The sequence below is a fragment of the Podarcis tiliguerta genome, assembly GCF_965153285.1.
Source record: "Podarcis tiliguerta genome assembly, chromosome: 3".
NCBI classification, from domain to species: Eukaryota; Metazoa; Chordata; class Lepidosauria; order Squamata; family Lacertidae; genus Podarcis; species Podarcis tiliguerta.
In genome coordinates this window covers 100,193,895-100,220,926 of record NC_139536.1, presented here as the reverse complement: position 1 = coordinate 100,220,926, position 27,032 = coordinate 100,193,895, and the positions used below count along the sequence as shown (strand labels likewise).

The 27,032-nt window shown below is 41.5% G+C and overlaps 1 protein-coding gene across 43 annotated transcripts in view; it reads right to left on the bottom strand.

Annotated features, from left to right (window-relative positions):
• Positions 1-6,361: 6,361 nt before the first annotated feature.
• Positions 6,362-27,032, bottom strand: part of PUM2 (pumilio RNA binding family member 2) — a 59,553-nt gene continuing 38,882 nt past the window's right edge. For 17 of the 43 annotated variants that reach the window (XM_083431492.1, XM_083431497.1, XM_083431500.1 and 14 more), the window contains 9 exons: positions 25,922-26,158; positions 16,730-16,997; positions 15,706-15,835; positions 15,314-15,442; positions 14,946-15,083; positions 12,486-12,611; positions 12,049-12,170; positions 11,253-11,445; positions 6,362-9,180 (listed from right to left, as the gene is read on the bottom strand). In XM_083431492.1, the coding sequence (XP_083287618.1) occupies positions 9,049-9,180; positions 11,253-11,445; positions 12,049-12,170; positions 12,486-12,611; positions 14,946-15,083; positions 15,314-15,442; positions 15,706-15,835; positions 16,730-16,997; positions 25,922-26,158 (1,475 nt within the window). In that variant the 3' untranslated portion in view covers positions 6,362-9,048. Of the gene's footprint in view, positions 9,181-11,252; positions 11,446-12,048; positions 12,171-12,485; positions 12,612-14,945; positions 15,084-15,307; positions 15,443-15,705; positions 15,836-16,729; positions 16,998-25,921; positions 26,159-27,032 lie in introns of all 43 variants that reach the window. The other 26 variants (XM_083431489.1, XM_083431490.1, XM_083431495.1 and 23 more) reach the window with 3 other exon arrangements.

Below are 27,032 nucleotides of genomic sequence, written 5' to 3'. Positions count from 1 at the left end.
ACCCCCGGCCAAGCCCCATTGCTGCACCCCTGTGGAAATTATAACTGGATCGTAAACTTGAAATTAAAACAATGATGCAACCCTAAGCATACTTCCTTACAAGTTAAAACCACTTAAAAACAAAAACACCAATAGGCTCTGCTTCCGAGAAATTGTGCCTAGGAGAATATTATTATTCTGAAATAAGTAATTCCTTTTTCAAAAATTCAGTGGGCAGAACAAAAACTCCTATACATCCATTCTACTTTGGTCTTTCTGTCCCAGCCCCTTCTCTCCCCCCCCCCCTTATTATTATTATTATTATTTGTTAGAATAATTTTTATTGAAGATTTAAACAAAAGATATTATCCAAAAACATATCATCCTTAATTTCCCTCCCATTTTCCCTCCCTCCCACACAAACCTCCCACCCCACCCCCACCTCCCGACTTCCCTCAGTTCCAGTCTTTGGTTTCTCTGTGAATGCTGTTCTCTGCGTGTTACAAAGCTGTATAAATCCTTAAATTATTTAACCGATTATTGTCAATAAAAAGTTTGTGAATGTTTATTCAAAACCTGCAAAGGAGGCCAATTCACTTTGTTGCGTCTTCAAATACTTTGTAAAGGGTTCCCATTCATCTTTAAAGTCACAGTTATCCTTGTCCCGTAGCTTATGGGTCTCCCCCGCATTATTCTTGCTTTTGTTTCTGCCACTCTCAAAGTGCTCCGCGGATATTATTCAAGCTATTCTGTCTTTTGGGCAGGGATGGGGGCAATGGGCGAGGGCAAGAGAGATAACCCAACTCAGCAGTCTTCAGGCGTACTGACTTAATTCGCGCATGAATTATGGTGAAGACGACACCAAGTAATGATTTGCATGTAGGAAATACTCACCTGAGACAGAACTTCCCCGTCACCTGATACATCAAACGCAGCATGTTGCAAGAGAGGCTGTGCATGTATCCGGCTGTGAGTCATACTGATTGATGAATCAGCACAACTTCACAAGTCTTCACAGGTATCCACAGGGAGACCTGACTAGCTCTCCAGCTGAGCCTTTAATTGATGGCTGCTTTCGTAATCCAGGCTTCCTGTGGTGAGTCAGCAGCTTCTTGCCAGCAAAAGCCATCCTTAGTTTGGGACAGGGATTCTCTGACTTCACACACACACAAACACAAGCATTTTAGCAAAGCATCGCATGGTCTCTCTTGAAACTGCAAATGCAGGAAAGCCCAGAGCTATTAAATACTTTGATCCAAGAGAGGATTCTACATCTTTAAAGAAGATATTCAAGAAAGTGCTTTGGCAGCAGTAGTGACTGGGCCATGTCACATTCTGGCATGAGAGGTAGCTGTTCTTAGCATTCCCCACTTCTGAGCAGAAGATGTTCTGGAGTCAGTTGTACAGTGGTACCCCGCAGGACGAATGCCTCGGAAGACGAAAAACCCGCTAGACGAAAGGGTTTTTCGTTTTCTGAGGTGCTTCGCAAGACGGATTTTTCTAAGGGCTTGCTTCGCTAGATGAAACAGCCCTGCCTCTCCTGTCATGGCGACGGTCGCACACTCGCTTCCCCGCTCCTCCGGCTCCCTCCCACCTTCCTGCTGACGGCTCCTCCGGCTCCCTCCCACCTTCCGGCCGACCTTCCGACCTTCCGGCTGCCTCGCGCCGCTGCCCACCACCCTCACGTGCTCCCCTCAGGAGCCGTTGCCGCCAGCAGCCAGCGTTGCAGCCGGAGTCGCACTCCTGAGCCCCGCCACCCTCCGGCAGCCGCGTCGCGCAGTGTCCACAAGGCGCGGGTGAGTCCAAGGACCGGCTGCGGCAGCTGCCCTGGTTCTCCCTACCCCTCACCACTGTGGTGCTTCGCAAGATGAAAAAACTTGCTCTACGAAAAAACTCGCAGAACGAATTAATTTCGTCTTGCGAGGCACCACTGTACTGAGACTAGTGTCATTTGGATGTACTGGAGACTTCTAGTGCATTTGCAGGCTTTGCTCTATGTATAAATATACCCACAAAGTTCACACTGGAAGCAAATATACACTGCTTCATAAGGCAGCCAATTTTGGGAGAGCAGCACACCTCTGTTGTGCTTAACTCAGGCTAGAAACTCACCTCCAGTACGTTTCCAAGCACAATTCAAAGTGTTGGTGCTGAACTTTAAAGCCCTAAATGGCCTCGGTCCAGTATACCTGAAGGAGCGTCTCTACCCCCATCATTCAGCCGGGACACAGAGATCCAGCACCGAGGGCCTTCTGGTGGTTCCCTCACTGCGAGAAGCCGCTACAGGGAACCAGGCAGAGGGCCTTCTCGATAGTTGCACCCGCCTTGTGGAACGCCCTCCCACCAGATGTCAAAGAAAACAACAACGACCAGACTTTTAGAAGACATTTGAAGGCAGCCCTGTGTAGGGAAGATTTTAATGTTTGATGCATTACTGTATTTTAATATTTTGTTGGAAGCTGCCCAGAGTGGCTGGGGAAGCCCAGCCAGATGGGCGGGGTATAAATATCATCATCATCATCATCTCGCTCTGCTGTAAATTCATCTCCCTCCTCCTCTGCCTAATTTTGTTCCCTTTGTTGTATCTTCTGCTCCTCCACTCAGCTGGAGGTGTGTCATCTCTGATAGGAATCCTATTCCAAAATATGAAGGGAAATAACAACAACAATAATTGTATACTACTCTTCATCTGAAGATCTCAGGGTGGTTCACGGCATAAAAATACAAGATACATAATAAAAACAACAAAACAGTAACACCCTTCACCCCTTCCTACAAACACATTTAAAAGTACAGTATATATAGGATCCTCAGAAAGCACCTACTGCAATAGCTCCAGCACTGATGAAACATCAGCAAATTGCCACGGGGTATCAGGCAGCTGAATGAAGGAATGAGCAGCCAGCAGCTGCCACAGTGCAAAGCTCACAATTTAAGCAAAGCAATCAAGCAGGGGCATTTACCACTCAATCTTACCCACACTCAGAAATCAGTCCCACTGACTTCAGTTGTCTTTTCCCACAGATGACATGCTTTGGATTGCATCTTTAAGAGTTTGTTTCATTTACTCCATCTTCCTAACTGAGGGGTCTGGTATTCTGCATCTGTATCACTCCACTCCCACCTCCAAAATTATCTGGTTAGAGCTCCTCTCCCTACAAAATAAATCTCCCGGTACAGATCAGATTTAGAGCACCTGCTGCCTGCTGGCATCCCCAGGTAAGGCTGGGGTTGCCAGCCTAAAGTCCTGGAGAGCTGTTGCCAATCAGTGTAGACAATACTGAAGTAGACCATCGGTCTGACTCCATAATCTTGCGCTCCGGTGACTGTGAGCACTAATTGTGCCACTACTTCTATGTGCTGATGAAGCTTTGATTTTGGAACTTTCAGCCTTTCCACTGGCCACATGGGATGCTTCTGAAATAGAGGGGTACTTCAAAACTGAATGGGAGGATTTGCAATTCAAGGAAAAGGAGAAGGGGGAGAGAGAAAGCCCTGTTGGGGGGCAACCATACCCTTTGCCATGTCTCTAGTTGTTTTTTCAGTCACAGCCTGTGTAGTGATTGGTATGAGCATTGTTTAACGGTCTGTCCCTCTAGCCGAGCAAATTTTTGGATTCACTGGAGAATTTAGATGCAACACATACCTGATCAGTTCCCCTGGGTACCATTAAGCAGGGCTGAGGAAGACCTCTCTCATGGAACACTAGCAAGCTGATGCCAGTCAGTCCTAAGCTAGATGGATGCAACATATAGGCAAATGCCCAAGTTCCTAGTTAACAGATTAATGTTTAGCTATTAGGATGCATTTGCCAGCTCCCCTTGCGTTCAGTTCTCAAGATGTACCTTTGAATTTAAAAAAAAATTACAGCAGGCACTAATTCCAGTGTCCAGCTGCCACAAATCTTAAGCAACGTAGCCACTCTGCTGGAATCTGAACAGCAAAAATCATCACAGAATTATGACTATGCATGAAGAGTCCACAGTCTTAATAGAAACCACAGAGCCAGCATAAAATCACTAGCAAAGTCTCTGGGAAAAGGGATGGCCCATGGGATAGCTGTAGGACGTTTGGCTACGAGAAACCTCATTCATTAGGTTTCCCTGTTCCCTTGCAGGAGCGGTAATGGAAAGAAACAAGCACGCTCTGAATCAATGCGGAGACCTTAAAAGAAAACAAAATAGGTGTGGCTCTGGAGGTGTAACCTGTGACTCAACATTACAGTCCAGAAAAGGGTGGAAAGCCTTGCAGCAAAATGCAAGCAAGAAACTTGCCAGCACACTGTATATGGTCATAAGGAAGTGTGTTGGTGGTTTTCCCATTACTGAGTTAAAGCAACTACTATAAGGTCACAGTTAGGAAATCAGAAGGTGGACCTGCTTATCTTACGTCTGCTAAAACTCTGAGCTCCACTACACTTTGCTGAAGAGACAGAATGAATGTGTCATCTAAATAAATAAATCAGCCAACCAAACCAGCCTAGGATGCAATATGACCACCTAGGCTTGGATCCAAAGGACTAGTTCCACAGGGAGCCCATTTCTCAAACTGCAGCCATCTGGTGAACTTTGTTTCAATAGCAGCTTGACGCAAAATCGGGCCAATGCTTCTCAAATGGGAAAATTCCCCTGGGGGTCATCAAGTTGATGTATGTTTAACAGTCTGGCTGAAGATTCTGCTTCTATAAAGCCTGGCTGACCAGTGGCCTCCTACAACTTGCTTAAGTACCACTCTCGTACATTTGACCATTAGCTATCCTTGTTGAGCCCAACAGCAAGTGCAGTTCAACATTTTGAGGTCCACAGGTTAGTTGCCCTGTTCTATTACTGTAACATACCGTATTTTTCGCTCTATAAGATGCACCAGACCATAAGACGCACCTAGTTTTTGCAGGAGGAAAACAAGAAAAAAAATTATTCTGAATCTCAGAAGCCAGAAGAGCAAGAGGGATTGCTGCACAGTGAAAGCAGCAATCCCTCTTGCTGTTCTGGCTTCTGGGATAGCTGCACAGCCTGCATCCGCTCCATAAGACGCACACACATTTCCCCTTACTTTTTAGGAAGGAAAAAGTGAGTCTTATAGAGCAAAAAATACAGTATTTGACCATTTCTACCAAGTCTTATACAATAGGGTAGCGACCTAAGGATGTCTCTCTGCTCTGGCTTGCAACTAGGGCTCCATTGCTAGAGTTACCGTTTGACGCTACCAAGATAAAACACCTGAAACATCAGAGTCTCTGGAAATGCTGTGGTGTGGATTTAATGGTGAAAATGCTGGCAGACACTTCAGGGAAGGGGAACCTGTAGCTCTTGAGATGTGGTTGGCCTCCAACTCCCGTTAGAGCCAGCCAGGCAGTTGGAATATGAGTCACAGGTTCTTTGGTATTTATCTAGAGCAGCCTTACATGACGTGGTGCCCCTCTGGTGCCTGGGACTAAAATCCCAGCAACTCTAACCATTAGCCACACTGAGTGAGGCTGATGGGATTCTAACCATGTCTGTAGGGCCAAAGGCTGAGTGGTGGAGAAGACCCAGAAGCTCCTCTGAGCAGGACTGCACGCATGGAACGCTCTCCCTGAACAGTGGGCTGGGGACGACATCCCATCTTGCTCCTCTGCTGAAAAGCTGCTATGGAATTTCAAAGGTGGTAGTACTGAGCATTACAGTGGTACCTCGGGTTATATACGCTTCAGGTTACAGGCTCCGCTAACCCAGAAATAGTACCTCGGGTTAAGAACTTTGCTTCAGGATGAGAACAGAAATCGTGCTCCGGCGGCGGGGCAGCAGCAGCAGGCCCCATTAGCTAAAGTGGTGCTTCAGGTTAAGAACAGTTTCAGGTTAAGAACGGACCTCCGGAACGAATTAAGTACTTAACCTGAGGTACCACTGTATAAGAGAAAGGGGAAATTGACAAAAATCACCTTCCACACTCTTCCTCTCAGGGGTGCCAACTTGAAGAAAATATTGGAGGGACCCAGATAATTCCCGCCCCACATAATCAGTCACATGACACGGCACACACACACCTTTGGAATGGCAATGCCCATCAACTTTGGGGGCCCCCAGCCCCCGCAAATATAGATGAAGCCTCTAATATAGATGAAGACCCACTTTTACTGTGACTTCTACAAAGATTTGCTCAGTTTTACCAAGTAATTAGGGTCCATCAGACAGTTAAGATACTGTTAAGTGGCTCTTCTAGCAAATGGAAAACTGTAGAGATGATGAAAAATTCCACAATTTCAACCAATTAAATCCAGGAAGAAAATACTGATAGAAACCTCCTTTGGAGACCTGCTAAACCCAGAAATGAAAGTAGCAATTTTAGTCGAGGGTGTAACCCAAGGCTTTTTGATAAGAATCAAAACATAAGACCAAGCATGTTGCATAAAGTTATTCACACATTTTCATTTTGTTGTTTTCTTTACAGCATATTACAAGTGAACATTACATTATTCAATATGAACTAAGAGCAGCCTAGAGGCAGAACAGACCTAAACAGACTAGGAAAAAATGTTCCATAACCAAATCTACATTGGGAAGAGACTGTAGTGGGACAAACATCCTCAAACCAAGAAAGCTTATTATGTGGGAAAGTATTCTTGGTTTCCTACACTACTTCTGCAGAAATATACAACTGATTAGAGAAAGTATTGGTCAGATTAACAGAAGATAAAATATTATTAGAGTATAACTATGCCACTTAGGCCAGCCAACAGGTTACAGAACAGACTTGAAATGTACCAAAAAATACTGAATTATTGTTTGAAGACTGTTTGAGACAAATGGAAGAAATTTTAACTTGATAGACTAGAGGTATTACACACCTCCCCTCTCATGAACCACCATATCCAATGGCAAACTCCCTGGAAAGATTAGTAGTTTCCTGTATCTACTGGGAAAATGTTCTATAACTGTCATTAAACTTAAATTCAAAAGTTAAATATAGGGAAAGGAGGAAACTACTATATAAATTCAAATTGTGAGAGATACTTGAGTTATTTTAAGGTGTAAGTAACTGTTGAGCAGTTGTGTTAAATTATCAACAAACTAAATTTTGTTGTAAGCAAATGTCTGTATGCTGCGATTATATTTTTAATAAAAATGAGCATTTTGTAAATGAGATGACATGTTGCTCTCCTATCTTCTCTCTAGGCCTCTCCACAAAAGGTTTCAATGCAATCTATAGTCAAATCACTACTTCCAGCAGCTTTGAGACAAAGCACCTATGTTATGACATCAAAATGAAGTGTTTACACAAAATACTGACTTGAACAAAATACAAAGCACTTTATCTTTCCGAAACTGAATATACAAAGTAAGCTTCTTTCCAAAATATTTTCATAGGCAAAGGATTAAAAAGGATTTTAATTATACACATATGGTCACAATTCTGCCTTAAAAAGGAAACTGGGAAATGTACATAAGGCCGCTTGTAAATGTACAGCTTTTATCTTACTGTTACAGTGTCTTGTTCAGAGAAAAATTGACAGTATCATACATATTTGCTTTAGGATGAAGTAAGCTGTCCAAAAATACAGTACTCTTCTGTACAAAAACAAATCGTGCCACATTTAAGATGGAAGAAGCACTGGTTTGTGTGGTCAGTATTTCAGTCCATTAATTTGCCTTTATTCTCATTAATGTTTAAACTGATTAAGTTCCCCAAATATCCATATTAACAGAACAACTATGTTAAACAAAAACATTTCCTCATAATAGATAAAAGAAAGCTGGTTCGTAGTTCTGAAACCATATAAAGATAGAATCTTTTAAAAAATCAGTCTTGATTTGCTGAAATAAATTTACATTATACAACACTATGTCAAGGCAAAAAAGGGACAGGGGTATGAATATACACTAAAATGCAAATTTTCTTCCCAAAAGGGGTAAAACAAATTACATTTACAGCATGGAGGTTTACAAATGTACATCTGTACAACCAAAGTAAGCGTCACTACTCAATTAGCAAGGCTTGTAAAACATTGAAAACAAGAAATCTGCTTACAAACGGTAAACTTACATCTATTAACTATACTTATATAATGCTTATATTTATAAGGAAGCAAAAAGTTATTTGAATATTTAATCATGCTTTAGATGTTGAGCTATCAAAGTCTCAGTAGGCCTTTCCTCCACCATTACCTGCCTACCGTTTGCAGCTACCTGTGAGAACACAAAGCCTATCAACACTTTCAAATCCTGTCTTACAATTGTATATGCAAAGCAAAGCACACACCTTATGCCCACTGACTGCCTATTATTTTAATGCAGGTTTACTCTTTTCCCAGACAGTACGTTGCTGGACCAAAGTACCACCTTGATTTTTATTCCCCTATCTTGCACATCAATTAAATATTTAAGTATATACATGGCTTTTATACACTGCTAGAGAAAAGGGCACATTACATTAAAAGAAAAAGAAAAATTGTTTCCAAAGTAAAAAGGTAGAAACTATTCCTCAATGTTCACATTTTATCATTCCTTACTGATATTCTTCAGTGCCCTGATTGCTATTTGGATTATAAAATTGTGAACCACCAAAATACAGAACTTAACTTTCTGTAACATGTTAAATAATAATTATGCAATCATCTATTTTCATCTGTTATAAAAAAAGGATTCCGCACAAAGGGGTGGGGGGAGAAATTAAACTAATTTCTATATACAACTATATAAACACGTGCTGTGATGTTGGGGAGACCTACCAGATTGTGAGCCAGTATATTAAAAGAATACTGTACTTTTTTTTCCCTTTAAAAACTATTTTATTCAATGACTTTACAAGGTAAAAATTTACAAAATGTGAGAGCTATTCGGATAGTTACATCATTTACAGGCATTCTGTGCTTTGTGAGCCACACAATCTGATAGGTCTCTGATAAGAAATGGCAATATGTTGCAATTCATTCCCCAAAAATATACACAAGAATAAAATTTTTTACAAATGCATGAAGAGTCAATAAATAGGGGGTTTTTTTATATAAAAAAAATCACAACGTTTTGAGTTAAGTTGTATGTTTTGATAATTCACAATAAAATTCATCTTCAAGATTTTCTGAATGTGTCCTTAAAGCATTCCATTAGGTGGCCCTCCAACTGGGCCCAGGTCAGCACTGTTCTTCAGGTAATACTTTTCCAGCTTGGCAAGGATATGTTTGCCGTAGGTGTATTTGCGCAGGGTGGTAATATGGGGGCGAATCTGCAATAAGAAAATCCAGCTTTTAGTCAAAACATTCCTATCACGAAGAGAGCAGATGATAAACTGAAGCAGAATATTCAAGACATCTTTGTTAGTTTTACGTTAATGTTTATGAACTCCGAGATCAATGATAAAATCTTCAGAGACAAATAATATTTAAGATGAACCCAAGTGAGGACCAGGCGTAAGAAAAATTACAGTGGTACCTTGGTTCCCAAACGGCTTATTTGTCAAACAAATCGGCTCCTGAACACCACAAACCCAGATATAAGCGTTCCGGTTTGCGAACGTTTTTCGGAAGCCGAACATCTGATGCAGGAAGCTCCTGCAGACAATCGGAAGCCTCGCCTTGGTTGTCGAATGGACTCCCAGAATGGATTAAGTTTGAGAACCAAGGTACCACTGTACTACATTTTGATCCACTGCTTCCTAGCAAGGAACTCTTCTACTGGGGCAGATATGTCTTCCTTTAAGCCTTCCCTTCACAAGAGTTCACAGACAATAATGTTCACATCCAAGCTAGTGGTTTGCTTCTCCGAACAAACAAGAGGTAAGCCAAGAACAACAAGAAGAAGAAGAGTTTGGATTTGATATCCCGCCTTTCACTCCCCTTCAGGAGTCTCAAAGCGGCTAACATTCTCCTTTCCCTTCCTTTCCCTTCCTCCCCCACAACAAACACTCTGTGAGGTGAGTGGGGCTGAGAGACTTCACAGAAGTGTGACTGGCCCAAGGTCACCCAGCAGCTACATGTGGAGGAGCGGGACTACCGCTCTTAACCACTACACCACACTGGCTCTCAAATTTGGCTTCTGAACATGGTTTGTTTGGAGAGGAGGCATGAACCCAGTTCAGGCATCACAACAAGCCACATTGTGGAATGTTTCTGGGCAGTGCAAGAGCAGCACCTTGGAAACCAGGATTCAAATCCCCACTCGGCACTGAAGCTCAATGGTTTGGGTCAGCCACTCACTCTCTGCCTAACCGACCTCACTGTGAGGCTAAACTGGGAGAATCATGTATTACATATAACCAGTGGTTTTTTTCTTTAAGAAATGTTTAGGGGTACTCTCATTTTCCTACTCATATTGAAATAATGCCCCTCAATGAGGCCAAACTTAGATTCACAAAATGTTTAGGGGTATGCGTACCCCCAGAAAAAAAGCACTGCATATAAGTAATAAAGCATGGAAAGAGTGAAGCAGGCATTACACACAAGCATGCTGCTTGTTCACATTTAGCTATAGTTCAACATTATTTGCAACCAGGTGTGTATCTACAGTCTAGTAAAAAAGCATGGTTACTGTTGAATCATAGAGATGGAAGAACACCTGAGGATCTTCTCATTCCTGCAATGCAGGAATATGCAGCTGCCCCATACGGGGATTGAACCTGCAATCTTGGCATTATCAGCACCACGCTCCAACCAACAGAGCTATCCAGGTTGAATAAATTATCATTCCCATCCATATTTATATGAACCTGAGCCTCTTGGGCTTGCTTATCAGAAGGGTGGTGGTTCAAAACCACACGACGGGGCGAGCTCGCGTTGCCCTGTCCCAGCTCCTGCCAGCCTAGCAGTTCAAAATCATACCAATGCAAATAGATAAATAGGTACCGCAGCAGCGGGAAGGTAAACAGCATTTCCGTGCGCTCTGGTTTCCATCACGGTGCCCCGTTGAACCAGAAGTGGTTTAGTCATGCTGGCCACATGACCCGGAAAGCTGTCTGTGGACAAATGCTGTCTCAGCCTGAAGTGAGATGAGTGCCACACCCCATAGTTATGTTTGACTGGATTTAACCATCCAGGGGTCCTTAACCTTTACCTTTTTCATATGAACAACACAGAAATTTTAAAGAACCTATTTGAAATCAGTATCATTAACTTTCATCCTATTTTCAATTATGCCACTTACAAAATGAGGAATTAAAACATGGAGTTATTGGGTTGTGGGGGAGAGAGAGAAACTGTCAGACACAAAAGCATGCAAGAGTTACCCAAAGTTTGCAAAAGCTGGGAAATGATTTTTAAATTAAGAGTTCTTTCAAAGTCTGGAGCAGATATGCACAATTACCTTGTGCATTATAATCTTTCGCTGAGCAGGTTCAGCCATGTCAATCATCTTCTGAACAACATAGTTTGCATATTGGTCCTTCATCATGGTGTATAAGGCACTGTGAGGACCGTCATTCTGGCAACACACTTCATCAATAAGTAAAGCTCTTTCCGCACGAGATGCGTGAGTGACACATTTTTCTACCACATTGCTGAAAAAGATTACGGAACAGAATGCAGGAAAGATTACAGAATGGAATGGAATAAAGAATAGATAAAGAGACAAATTAGATCCAGCTAAATACATTACTAAGCAGATTAAACGCTACACATTAAAATGAAATACATTGCACTTAAACTATGAGACAATACAACATTACTGTATTGTGCTAATCTATCCCTGTGGCCTCTCATGTACATTAACCTCTGAGGCGCAGATTCTGCTGAAATGACTCCTCGTGTCAGAAGAGGTAGCATCACATGCTCATTTCCATCAGAGAGAAGCACAACCGCTCCCCATGGCAGTGTTGCCCACTTTTTAGGAAAGGCGATGCTTGCAAAGGGAGGAATCCCAGCTTGGGTTCCTATCACGTGGCCCAAGTCTTTTGAGTTATCCTGTGGAGCACTTAGGAGTAGCAATGGCTAAACTGACCCTATTATATTTCAGGTCTGGGTTTGGTCGGTGCCTTAAAGGGGTGACTGCCTTGGGTTCCAAGATGAAAGAAAGGCAGATATAAAGGCACAGAAAGGAATAATAAAGCAGTCCTTCACTGCCCAATATTAAACAGCAATTAGTAATTCACTGTTTACGATACCTGGCAAATTTATGCTGACTCAGAGTTAGAACCTTCCCTCTGATTTCAGACACAATTTTACTCTTGTCTTCAGGACGTCCATGTTCCAGCACATGTTGAATAACATAGTTCCCATATTGATCCTGAAAGTAACACACTTAAGTTGTCTCAAGCATATACATTAGTTTAGCATTTTTTAAAGCGCCCAAAAAACCTCAGTTGAAGAGGAGACCACTCTTACATACCCATGTTTTGGAACTGTAGCATTTAAAGTTATATAGGGAAACCGATAATGCCCAACAGAAACTACACCAAAAATCTAATAACTGAAAAGGTTGACACAATCTTTTTTAAATAATTTACTTCCAATATACCCAAACTCTGATTAATATTTGCTAATAAAAATACAGCTACACAATGTATTTTGTGCTCCCCATAATATTTCAGTGTACACCAACCTGCACAAGTTGTTCTGTGTGCTGATGCAGTTCTTCTAAAATGGGAAGTGTCTGTTCAGCAGTGCAGTGCTCCAGAATACGTTGAATTACTCTGCAGCCATAAGGATGAGTTGAAAGCACAAACACCTTAAAACGACAGGATTGTAATTATTAACACACACTGCATTAAATTTGCTCTATTCCAGATGAAGATGCCTCGGGTGCTCAAAAGGAGATTTTCCTATCTTTAATTACACCACATTATTGAAAAACATTCAATGTAAACATGGTTTTTGGAAGGAGGGAGAACAAGTGACTTTTACTTTTTAATATATTGTGTAACATTGAACACAGATATTCATGCATTTTCCCTTTGGCAAGAAATTACACCGCACCTATAGGAAAATTTTGATCCCCTGTTGCACAAGACAGGAACCTTTTCTTCACGTCCCATTACAGAGTTTAATATGTGAAGGGGTCTGTATTCTGAAGACCAATGCAGTGGGGTAGGACAGCTGAAAAAAATTCACATCTGGGAACTAATGTGCCCTTTGGTTTCAGGTAGTACAAGGGTAGACGAGTCTAAAAAGCCAGGGACACAAATTTTCATGGCCCTCTAGCAGCTATGGTGGCTCATTTACCAGAAGTAAACTATTTAGTGTTAACTCTGGAAGTGTAGTAGTAGTAGTAGTAACAACAACAACAAGTAGTAGTATTCATGCATTCATTCATTCATTCATTCATTCATTCCCCAGCCACTCTGGGCAGCTCCCAACAGATTATTATTATTATTATTATTATTATTATTATTATTCATGTGTACACTCAGTTCTGACCAAACTAAGCCTCCTAGAGCACAACATACACCAGGAGGCTTAGTTTGGTTAGAATCGAGTGTACACTTCCCAAGTTAACGCCAAATACATTACTTCTGTATTTAGGCTAGGCTAAATACTTCTGTAGGGGACGCGGGTGGCGCTGTGGGTTAAACCACAGAGCCTAGGACTTGCCGATCAGAAGATTGGCGGTTCGAATCCCCACGACGGGATGAGCTCCCGTTGCTTGGTCCCTGCTCCTGCCCACCTAGCAGTTCAAAAGCACATCAAAGTGCAAATAGATAAATAGGTACCGCTCTGGCGGGAAGGTAAATGGCGTGTCCGTGCGCTGCTCTGGTTCACCAGAAGTGGCTTAGTCATGCTGGCCACATGACCCAGAAGCTGTACCCCGGCTCCCTCGGCCAATAAAGCAAGATGAGCGCCGCAACCCGAGAGTCGGTCACGACTGGACCTAATGGTCAGAGGTCCCTTTACCTTTAAATATTTCTGTATTTAGGCTAGACGGTTGTGTCCCAGGCTTTTTATACTTCTCTACCCATGTACCATCGGAAACCGAAGGCGTGCAATGGTTGCCAGATGCCAAATATATTGGCATTATTTAAAGCTCTCCGACCCTAATACTGCAAAATAACCAGGAGTCTTCATGAAGCAAAGCCACTTATCTAAACTGAGATTCTGTATGACAGGGAAGCTCTTCCCTGTTCAGAACCAACCTGGCAGGGCAGAGCAATGCATGCAGAGACTCCAAAGCACATGCCACTCTCATCATACATAGGTAAGCAAACTTTTCTTTCTTTGGTGACTTGCTACAGAGAAAAAAGGGGGGGGGGCGACTAGCAAGCTTTTCTTATGGAGAACAGTATACTGCAACCCCAAGAAGCAGCATACATCCCAGGCTGTGTGTGCTTCCTGATGCCAGTAACCAAAGACCCAAAGGCAGCAAAGCGACATAGTGAGTTTCTCGCCCTCATCTGCCTGCCACCCCGCTCATTTGCACTGCCGTGCTAAGCACAGAGCCTGCCAGTGGATGCATGAAACCATATCCCTGTAGCTGATGAAGTTGGTGACCAACCAGAACTTCTGAATATAGGTGGGCCATGCTCCCTCTGAGCAGAGAGGCCTGTGCAGGGCTGGCCCACCTATGAGGCCAGGTAAAGCAACTGCCTCCGGCGGCATGATGCACAGGGCAACGGACCCCGATAATAGATCTCTATTCCCCCCTTTATTCCTGATGTCAGTCTTCACTCCCCGTTTCTTCCCTGGCAGAGAGGGGGAAGCCATTTTGCGGTTCGCCTCAGGTGGCAAAATGTCTTGGCTTGGCCCTGCGTGGCAAATTAAAGGTTGCATCCGACCCTGTGTGCACAGAGTTCTGCTCACATGATGGAGCTTCCCTTCCTTGGCCTGCTGCAGAGGGTCTTTCAACCCCCTGGATCAGATTTTGAGGGTTCGGAGGGGAGGGTTTCAGGGGAAATAATGTTCCATTGCACCAGCAGAACAGCAGCACTGGATAGGACCCTAAACAAATGAAACACACGTAGGAAGACTATATTTGCAACAGCGTGCTAACCAATGTTATCTGAAAAGCTGTGATTATGGATAGTAACCATTCAGTTAAAGAAAGTAAATATAAAAAAAAACTAATTACCTGTCCTTTGAAAGCATCAATAATAAATTGGAGTGACTGGGGCTGGACACATTCTATACATTTTTGTACCACGTGGTTTCCATTTTGATCCTTCACGCATTTCAGGACGTGCCCATCGAGCTCCTTCACCATTTCATTCTACAGAGAAATAATTTGGCATTGCCAGGTTACACAGGTCCGTAACAGGTTACTTTCCCCGCAAGTGTGCATTTCCCAATTATGATTTAACAAGAATCGTGCCTTCTATAAAGAATCAGACTACTATATTGTTACAAGCACGTTTCCCAGCAAAGCAAAACAGGAAACATTTTACATTTGTGGGTTTTTTTGTAATGGAATACAAAAATATTGTTCTAACTTACAATTACCTGCTGGTCAGGTGAGATAGACTCGAGGGCTTTCTGAATTACACGGCAACCGTACATCTGCAGAGCTAATGGGAGAACATGCCCACGAATGCGCGTAGCAAGGGCTAACTTCTGGTCTATGCTTCCAAACTACGAGAGAAGGGAAGGCACTGTTAACAAAAACCAAGCACACCTCTCTGCGTGTTACTATGAAAGTCATCTCACGCCACTATAAGAAATTTAAATCGCCTATCAGTGGATTATTCAAACCTGTGGAAAGCTGGAAAGAAAAGCATGTGAGCAGCCTTCAACACCACAAACAGGGGAGTCGGAATATAGTCTAGGTTCCCCCCCCCCCATCAGAACAAACTCAGAGGTTAAAAACCTTTGAACAGCTTCCTTTAGGCACTTACCTCAAAGAATTTCTGTATGACATAGTTGCCAAACACATCCGTCATCAGCTGATATGCTGCTTGCAGAATCTCACTAAATACCATTTGACGTTCAGCTGGAGTGGCTCTTTCTAATTTCTGCTGTATAAATCTGTAAGCAGCAGAATTGTACATAAGTAAAAACCTCAAGTTGAATAGAAGTCGAATAACTAGAGCAAAGTAGTAAAAAAACAACAACTGAAAATAACATAAGAATAAGAGTAAGAATTTTATTATTTATACCCCGCTCATCTGGCTGAGTTGCCCCAGCCACTCTGGGCGGCTCCCAATCAAGTGTTAAGAACAATACAGCATTAACTATTAAAAACTTCCCTAAACAGGGCTGCCTTCAGATTTCTTTTAAAAATAGGATAGCTGCTTGTTTCCTTGACATCTGATGGGAGGGCGTTCCACAGGGCAGGTGCCACTACCGAGAAGGCCCTCTGTCTGGTTCCCTGCAAGCTCACTTCTCGCAGTGAGGGAACAGTCAGAAGGCCCTCGGCGTTGGGTCTCAGTGTCCGGGCTGAATGATGGGGTGGAGATGCTCCTTCAGGTATACAGGACAGAGGCCATTTAGGGCTTTAAAGGTCAGCACCAACACTTTGAATTGTGCTTGGAAGCGTACTGGGAGCCAATGAAGATCTCTCAGGACCGGTGTTATATGGTCCCGGCGGCCACTCCCAGTCACCAGTTTAGCTGCTGCATTCTGGATTAATTGCAGTTTCTGGGTCACCTTCAAAGGTAGCCCCACGTAGAGTGCATTGCAGTAGTGCAAGCGGGAGATAACTAGAGCATGCACTACTCTGGCGAGACAGTCCGCGGGCAGGTAGGGTCTCAGCCTGCAAGCCAGATGGAGCTGATAGACAGCCACCCTGGACACAGAATTAACCTGCACCTCCATGGACAGCTGTGAGTCAAAAATGACTCCCAGGATGTGCACCTGGTCCTTCAGGGGCACAGTTACCCCATTCAGGACCAGGGAGTATAAGTTACAACAAATACTAACCTAGAGCCATGCTGGTCCCGTGAAAACTCAACTATGTGTCCAACTAGGTCTCTTAGTTGAAGATTAGGGAAGCGATTGTTTCGGAAATCTTCCAGTAACCTACTACGTCCAGAAGGCATAATGTCAGACCGACTGTAACGGAGGCGCGAAGGAGGAAACAATTGGCTGCTGGAGCTAAAAAGACTGGAGGTGTTTGCTGCACTGCGATACTTTGCTTCTGCTCCAGGGGCTGCAGAGATATAGCGACCACTACCGTTGGTCAGTCCTCCTACAATGAAGCAGCCGTGTTAGTAAGAAGTCTTAATCATGCCGTAAATACTAAGAATATAAATTGTACCAGCAATCAGGAAGACTAAAATAATGAGCGTCTTCTCGCACTTCATTTTCATTAAATTTCGAGTAAAGTAGTTTCTACCACTAGAAAGGAACGGGCAAATCTTTTTATTAAAGAAATATAGTAATAATAATAAAGGTGAAGCAGCAATAAAATTGAGACAGCTCCAACATAAAACAAAAACCCCACAACTAGCTTTCGGACACCAGTGCACTTTGCACAAAAGAAAACTTGAACTTTCAACAATGGGCAACTAGTATACATGCTATGCCAACCACAGGAACTAAAGCGAATCATCAGCTACTCTTTCCGGACTCTCACACTTGGCAGGCTAAATTGTATCAATTGAAGTCATACTCTTGATTTAAATCATACACTGATTTAAATGAGAATGACTAATCTAACTTCAGTGATTTCAGTGGGTCCGTTCTATGATATAAATCGAAGCAACCTGCTATGTAAATAGCGGAAGACCTTCACACTTCCTCTCTTAAGGATTAATGTGAAAGTTCAGTAGGACAGCTTCTTAATATGCTATCAATGTTTGTATAGAAAAAGAATCTGGAAGTCTGATTTTCAGAGGTTTTCAGAAGACATACTCAAAGCCCTGCCTTGACTGCTTTGTTATGGCTTCTCCCAAAACAGCCACATAGCTCCCGCCTCTACAAAGCACAAGGTCAACTGCTACTAAGACAACATCAAAATTGGAAGCTTTTGCAAAGAAGACATCTTAAGCCACATTGAATTAGCCAGCACTCACCATGCCAATTTGGTTCATGTTATTTAAGCACTAGTCTAGAGACTTACAGATAGTCTACAGCAAACATTTGCTGATGTTACTAGCATGGAACCAGCCATGTGAGGTAACAGAGGGGAGGCCAATCCAGCATTCACTGTGTGGGATGTGAAAGTAAAGTATGGAAAACTTGTCATCCACACATAAATTATTTTGGTTTGGAATCTTTGGTGCAAATATGGGGGGGTGGTGTGAGCAATTAATTTAAATAAAATACGGATCATATTAAACATACAAGTCTAACCAGCACAGCTTAATTTAGCTGATCACTTAGGAAAGGTGGTAGAACATTTTCAAGCTGACACTGGGATAGAGCCACAGTCTGTATATGAGTTGAAGACCACTCATGCAACTGGTATTTCCTCTTAGCCTGCGTCTCCACAAAGTCTCTCTGGAGGGCTGGGAGTCCTCCTGAACAGCATGAGCTGCGGCTACAATAAAAAGATTGGCTGCATGAGCTGTCTTCTGCTTGTGCAACCTTTGGATTCAATCAACTGCTTTTTTTTAAAAAAAAAACCAAACCTATAGTTACATTATCAATACATCAAACTTACTGCACGCTTACTAGACCCAAGTAATGGCGGTGATTTAGCAAAAGACCCCCCCCCCCCAATTGCTCAATTTAAGAAAATAGCTCATGCTGAATTATTTCCCCCCAGGAATAGGAGTGAGGAACCTGGATGCGGTCTCCCAGACCTCTACTTGACACTCAGAACTTTCTCCAGACCATTTTTCGTCACTGGTCCCTGATTCACACCCTCCTTGGGAGTTTTTGCCTGTCTGGAACGTGCCCTGGATGACACCTCTGGCTTGCCCAGGTGGAGGTCAGAGGTCGGTGCTAGGGCTGGGCGATATATATCAATATATCATCCAAAACTGGATTAAAGTCCATAGCACGATATCGGTTTTTAGCAAATCTGAAGAAAGCCAGTGAGATAGACACAACAGCTTAGAATGTACATATTGAACAAGTACTGCTCACAGCGAAAGGCCAGCACAAAGATTTAGTAGCTTGACTGCTATGTTAGTTACAAGATGGGGGTAGGGTCCAGAGAGCCCATTGTGGAAAGAGATTGCCCCTTTTTGCTATGTCCCATGTACTGCAGAGGGTCCAGCAAATTCCCTGGCACAGTTCATAGGAAGAAACACAGGCTGCAGTAGCAAAGAGGCAGTGGGGGGGAAGTCTCTTCTGTAAGCAATAGTTTCTTGGATCCCACTCATTGGACTTCACTTATATGAGCTACTCAAATGACCAGATCTCTTTAACCATTGCTTTTATATAGATTTTACGAACAGTTCCTGTTTTCAGAGATATAGCGACAGGTAAGTTATGCACAGGTAAAACACAGACACATCAGTTTTGCATTTCTTAAACATCCACAGAAGAGGAAAGGACAGAATAGTAGTGAAGCAGCTTGGTGTGTTAAGAAGAGAACCTGACGTTTCCTTCTGCCCTCTTTTCTGAAGGTACAGAGAAATAAAAATGACCAGTCCTTGTTCTGGAAGTCAGCCTGCATGAAGAGGAAACTTACTTTGCAGTGTTATTAATATGGACACCTGAAGACTAAATGTTGATTTAAATCTGGGAATACAGGCACTAGGTTCAATGCAGTAACAAGGTGAAAGCCACCAGGTGGCAGCAAAGTTAGTTTAATAATCAAGTGAAAAGAATTAGGTACCATTTCCTGTAATTTAAGTGCACAGACTCCAAAGTCTGTATTATTGATCTGCATAAAAATTCTTATTCATAAGAAGAATTTAGTTTGCACCCACTTTGTGGTGTTATTAGCGCACACAATCAAGGCATAACAAATGAGGAATATCTTGCACACGATTTGTTTTTGTTTGTTTTTTAAACAAAAGCCCATGAATTTAAATCATAACATTTTTCCATTTTAATTTACTTGATAGCCAAAGTTACTAAATATAAATGTGTGATCAGATTTGCATTTAGCATGTGATCCTTCAGGCTATGAACAAGTTGACCTACTAATCTTATTTGGAAAATAGTCCCTGGAAACAATTTTTTCTTTTAGTTATTTAGCAAGTAGTGGCAAATACAAAAGGGGAATAATCTTGTTTTGTTCTCCATCTTCTACAGAAAATCTTGCCCCAGTCATTTTATAAAATGTGACATGAAATAATCTGTTGATGTTTTTACCACCAACGCTGTAAGAAATCAAACTAGCTAGATCAAGACTTCTGTATATATTCAGGTATGTGGAAGGAAGGCAGTGACAGAACGATGGCAGAAATAATAAACACAGCAGAGGTGAAAACAGCATCTCTATATCATGGTGAAGATGAGGGCAGGTAAGGTAAAGAAATAGAGCAAACACACTGGGAAAAACAATTCATAAAAAGGGGTCAAGAAAGGAGCAATGAACAAAAGATAAAATGGGATTTCTATTCTAAGACCCTGCTCACTAGTTTGGGCCTCTGAATTTTCTCAAAGACAGAAAATAATACAATATAAACAGGCTAAGAAATCCTTTTTGTGATATTGAAAAAAGGAGATACTCAATGTTCCACCATCTTAAGAGACTTCTGCTTGTAGAACAGAACTTTTCCTTCCTGTCCCCTTTCCTGAAGCCATCCTTCAAAATCAGATCCACAGGGTTGGGGAATCAAACCACGGCAGATTTTTGAGAAATGCAGGGGAGAGGAAGGGAAAAGCCTTGTTGCATGAGTGGAGTTCTGCTCACAAAGCACTGAGTACAACCCAGACACATTCTGATATTCTTCTTTGTAGAGCTAACCAAGAACTAGAGAGGTGACAGACCTGATTCATAAGCAATTCAAATCTGAATTTTTATGTTTGAAATGTTTGAAAGCTGGAACAATAAGTACAAATACAGATTCTCATGCAGCATAAATTTTGCAAAGATGAAATAATGGAGCCTATTCTTTTTTTCCTCTCTCTCTCTCTCTCTCTCTCTCTCTCTCTCTCTCTCTCTGACTAACCCATTTCGGTACAACTCCAAAAGCTAGCACTTATTCTTGAGAGAGAAACTCTCCATAAATCTTGATGATGTATACCATTTTAGGTACTGAGAATTTTGGGGTGATAAACCCTCATCTACTTTAACTGTAGGTTTGACTTTTCTCTTAACCTGAGCTTTTGGCTTTTAATCTAAAGCGTGCCATTACGGCCTCTTTTAGTGGGATGCAATCCCTAAGTCTGCATCTTTTATCTGTATAACTGTGCTTTTAGATGTTTATAGGACGTTTTCAATTGCTTTTATTATAGCTATCTTCAAATATCTTAAGGGCTGTCACATGGAAGAGGGAACTAGCTTGTTTTCTCCTGCTCTGGAGGGTAGGACTCGGAACCAATGGCTTCAAGTTACAAGAAAGGAGATTCCAACTAAACATTTGAAAAAACTTTCTGACAGTAAGAACTGTTTGGCAGTGGAACAGATTCCCACAAGGTTTTTAAACAGAGGTTGGATAGCCATCTGTCATGGATGCTTTCGCTGAGATTCCTGCATTGCAGGGGGTTCGACTAGATGAACTCTTGGGTCCCTTCCAACTCTATGGCTCTATTATTCTATTGTAAGTTACTCTGAGCCACTATGGGAAAAGTGACTCATATACTGTATATAACAAAGAAAGAAAACAATCTGCAGATAATTCAACACGTTAGTAGAACTACCAGCTACTTTTTCATCCACTTGCAAGGAATTCTCAGTTTGAAACCTTATTAGCTCAATAATGATAACAGGGCATATTAATTCTACACCTCCTGGCAGTGTGCAGAGGTTCCTTAAGCAAAGCATTTTTTGTCTATCCGGATACTATGGGTGAAATTCAACACTATGGGTTATTTCCGCTCATAAAACAGGGCATCCCCTTTCTCTCCTCTGCTTTGCAGCCCCAAATCTGCTCCATGGGGTGTCCCGCAATCTCCCCCTCCCACAGCAAATTGAGGGGGTGCGTGTCAGGAAAAAAAGAGGAAGAGGAAGTTTTGTTGCATGAGCAGGTGTCTGTTCTGCAGAGGTATGAACACTCCTGGGTACAGGGCACTCTTCTGCATCAAAGACCTGTAAAATTTGTTCAACTAGCTATTTAGAAGCAAAATGTGCATGCTTCAAATTGTCACTGATATTCTGCACAAAGTTATGCTTTAGGAAATTCTATCATCATCTGAAAAGCTAACATTTTAATTTCCTAGATGATGTTTTAAAATTTAATTTTTAATGTAAAAAGCGTCCACACAAAAGCATCCTTCAGAGCACACGGCTAGACAGTCGTAAAGGCATATTAAGAGGTTTTTGTTACTGTACAAAAAGACACAGTGTAATTTGGAAGTTGAAATTATTGTAATTAAAAATGCAACAGCTTTTACAGCCTGCTTGGATTGAGGGCCTCTATATTAGATTGCCTCCATTTTGAGTCTTTTTGTGTCTGTGCTTTATGTAGCCCACACTGTACCATCAATGCACAAGATGGAAGTCTCGGCAGGCTTGAGACTAACCTCAAGGTGTACAAAAGCATTAAAAAATCCAATGGAAAACTCTCCTTAAAACCTCAATACAGCACTATAACTCCTCAATGGAACTGACAAGTGGGTGGGAGGAGGGAATTGACTGAACAGGAGAACAGTGAAACAGACGTCTCTAGTATTTTCTGGAAAGCTCTTTGTTTGCCACACATTTGAACAACTTTTAAGAGATGATAACCAAATTTTGCATGATCATTACATGTTTTTAGGTGCCAGGCAAGAACATTCCTCTTTACCCAGGCATTTCACCATCAAATAATATATGGCTTGTGAAAACTTTGGGGCGGGGAGGGAGAGACACTATGATTATTTTATTATGATCCTGTCTATTATGTTTTTATTTTTATGCTCCATAAAATGTGTTCTTAATGTTGCACACCAACCTGAGATCTTTTGATAAAGGGTGGTATATAGTTCCCATTATTATTATTATTATTATTATTATTATTATTATTATTTCCTGATAAGCAGGTTGCCTTCTATGTTTGGATTTAACTGGCTGTTGTTTGGGATCCAGATGGCGGATTGGACCTTTCAAAACTACTGATTTTAGCCACTGATGTCAAACTTCATTACAGCGAGGTCTGAAGTTGCAGGTATATGTATAGAGTAGAAAGAGCCATCTTATTGGCTGGATAGATCACTTACTGGTTCACACTGAGAAGCTATTTCTGAATATCCTCAAAGGCTGGAAGACAGAGCTGCCCATAGACAACCATGGAGAAAATAATAATTTAATATAGCTGGGAATGGGCATGAGCATCCAGATGACTCCATCTCTTCCCTCCCCACTACATACATCTATATATGTATCTATGTATGTAACTATCTATCTATCTATCTATCTATGGAGGGGAAACTCCAAGAAGCAGCCCACCACGGGCTTTGTAGGCTCAGTGAGCATGGAATGCTGCCTACCAGGATGAGGTTGGAGATGGACCTTCAGGACAGGGAGGAATGGCATTGAACATCTAATCCTAAACAACAGTACTCCACACTGTGACCTTTGGGTACAGGTTTGAACAAATGGTCATGATCATAGCACAGTGTGTGCCTGCTTTATTTCTGATCAAGCAGAAAAAGCCACAGAAGGTGTACTGGGTGCAGATTTCAAAGTGTTATGAATCTCACCTTTCATTTTTAGACATTTCAGAATTAAATGAAGTGTCTAATGTATGGTAAAATATCAAAAGGCTGAGGAGTTGCTAAGTTCCAGGCTTCCGGCAGGCATGGAATAATAATAATAATAAATGGATACATATTTTGTGTCTTCCATGAATATTCAGAAGCAGAATAAAACAATGCAGCACAAACTATGCAAATTAAGAACAACTTAATTAATAACTTTCAGAGCTATAGGACAGCTTTTGTTGAACTTGGGATTATCCCAATGCAGAATTTTAAAGTTTTAGCCAGAGTACAGCCGGCCTAATCATATGTCATGTACAGGAGAGTAATGTCAAACCAAGAAGCGCCTCAGGTCACCTTTGCTCTCAACTACAGAGAACAAAATAAGGTCTGATTCTGGATGGAATCTAAAGAGTGGTGTGCTATTAAGGCAGGTGCTTCTTTTGCAAAAAAATAAAAAATATCACACTGAATTCCACTCAGGAATACAGAGTCGTACCTTGGTTTTCGAACAGCTTAGTTTTCAAACGTTTTGGTTCCGGATGCCGCAAACCCGGAAGTAACTGTTCCGGTCGGGGAACTATTTTTGGAAGCCGAATATCCGACAAGGCTTTGAATTGGCTGCAGGAAGCTCCTGCAGCCAATCAGAAGCCGCGCTTTGGTTTCCGAACGTTTGGAAGTTGAACAGACTTCCGGAACAGATTCTGTTTGACTTCCGAGGTATGACTGTATTTAGTAACAGCTTTTCTGGGTGTGCCAAGCATTTTGGTAGGAGATGGGGTTGGAAAATCCTGGGTATATGCACATAAGTCTCTTGTCAACCACTGTGCTTACAGGAAGCTGGTATTTTTCCTTGCATTGTGACGGAAAACCTCAGTTCTTCCTGGGGACAGATCAAGAGGCAAGATGCAAACCCTACTCAAATGCAGAGGTGCAAGAGAACCTGAAACACATTCCAAGTAAAAATGTCTCCAAGGAGAGACAATATTCAAGTACTAGGCTAGACAACCTTGAATACTGTTTTACATCTGGTAATCTTAGTTTCAATGCAGTTAGAACCAACTTAACTTCATGAGAATGGGTTAAGTGCTACCTTCATCTTCTAGCTAACTTATTTTAGGAAAAAATAAACAAAGAAAAAACATAGTTTGGATAATAAAATCTATCTTTTTATTTGGGGCCTATTAGTCCAGCCTCCTGTGCTCACAATGGCTGCCTACTGTAAGCTTACAATCAGGACCTGCTTTATAATATAATTTATTATAAAGAAAATGACAATATTTTAGACTGAAGCCTCATTTTAATAAGGATACTTTGCACATTATAATCTACACATCTTACATAGGTTTCTTTAGTACTACTTCTACATGCAGCACTTTTTAAAGTACTTTATTTTCTATATACAGGGCCAATAAATATATGCCTAAACTGCCTGTTTTTACAAGTCAATGGGAAAGACCAAAGAGTATTTATTTAGGTACTGTGCCATTATAGCACAAGTAGATTTATAATATGTATGACATTTTAAAACATGTCTGGTAGTCATGTTTTCAGATCTGTGTGGTAGAGAAACCCTTCTCTAGCAAAATTCCCAGTGTCTCTACAGTTCACAAGCGTAAAGCATACAACCTTCAGTTACACAGCTTATACTAACCTTAAGTAACATAGCTCACAGCATTACTAACAGGAAAGTTCAGAATTGCAAATTGCACAAAAGCCCCCCCAAATGTATGTAATTCAATCTTTTAAAAATAAGCCTAATACCATGCTAAATAAAACATTTATCAGCATAAACAAAATTTGATGAAAATATTACTAATGCAGTAGGTGTGATGGAGAGGATGTATTATAAACTACATATCACTGCTGTTCCCCCCTCCAGCTGTTTTGAAGGCAAGTTTCTAAAAGACTTCCTGCAAAATCATTCTAACCTGTTGGTTCAAAAAGCAGGATTTTTCAGTACTGCAAACTTTGCATGTGCTTTTCTTTAACAAAGATATAATAATTCCTGTCACTACCACGCACCAAACATTAGCCTAAAGCCGACTCCATAAATAGCAGACATATGTTTAACACAGAAACAAGAGGAATATATATACCTTTTCCTGTCGTACAACAACAACAACAAAACAACCCAATCTTGGTTTGTTTTTTCTCTCTAGAAATCGGGCTTTCGTTTTGATGCGGCAAGGGTGGTTATGGAAAAACATGTTGCTCCAGGGGGCTGATTTAACTTTCGGTAACTGCTTCCATTAAAAGATTTGACTGTGCTGAGCAACACACTGGGACCCGGCCCGTTATGCAACATTTGTTTCCTTTACTGAAGAGGCAAATTGACATTTAACCCAACAGAAAAATATTTAATATACATAGAAAAATACATATACACACATACATACACAAACAAAAAAGGGCTTTTGTTTTTTTTACCTAAATGCAAACTGGATGAGGATCCATGTGATGAAAGTGAAGGCGGAGGCGTAAGTGAATGTCCAGGAGTTTGGCTTGGCAGAGGCATGCCTATTGGGCTTGGAGAGGAGGAAAATCCCAGACTATTGTAAAATGGCTGCCCTATGGGTGCTAGGCTGCTACTAGATCTTTTGTACAAGTCAGAGCTAGTAGATAGAGACTCTCTCCTTGTGGCACTACTACTTGCAGAACTGCCAACTGAAGGAAGAAATAAAAAGACCCTATTACATACAGCGTCAACCAAGGAAAACCTAGCCCCAACCTACAGCTGGGTCATAACAGATGTGATCACAATCATTATAACAATCAAAATCATTCCAAAGACAAATTAACTGTGATAACCACACATGATTTAATATAAATCACAAAATGAGCACAAGCATCGTCCCTCAAATCAGGAAGGATTTTTAAGCAATCGCCAAGTCTCGACACACTCAAGACTTAGTAACATTTCTGAGGTTATTTGGATACACTGGAGTCGGGCTTTGGGACCAATAGTCAGGTATGTCGTACTGTGTTAAAATGAACCAATGAAGCGGAGTATTAATTTGAAATAATTTCCGTAAATGGTGTCCCCTCCCCCCTCCAGCTGAATTACTATACTGACAGGAGCTCCCCCCGCAACAACCCCCAGCTCAGTAGTGCTATGGGATTTGGTTCTACAGGAGAATCCCTAAGAGACATTTTGTTCCATGCTACTTCACAATTGCTACTAAAAATTTTTTCCTGAGATTCCACACTTCTCAGAAGCATTCAAATTGATCACACTCTCTAAGTAAGCACTCTTTTAAAAAAGAAAAGGTCCAATGACATTTTGAAGGCAGATCATAAAAGGGATTTGAACTGCAATATGTGGTCACGTTTAAACAAAGAACTGGGATATGTACTTAAAAAGTATGGACTAATAGTTCAATGGCATACTTGAATTTTGTAGGATAAATGTCATACCATTTAAAAAACCTTAATCTGTAACTTTATGTGAAAGTAAAGGCAATGGGCAGATGTTGAGATTACCTAAACATATTTGAAGACACTAGGTAAAACTTTGCTTCCCTGTTTAGCAAATGCGAAT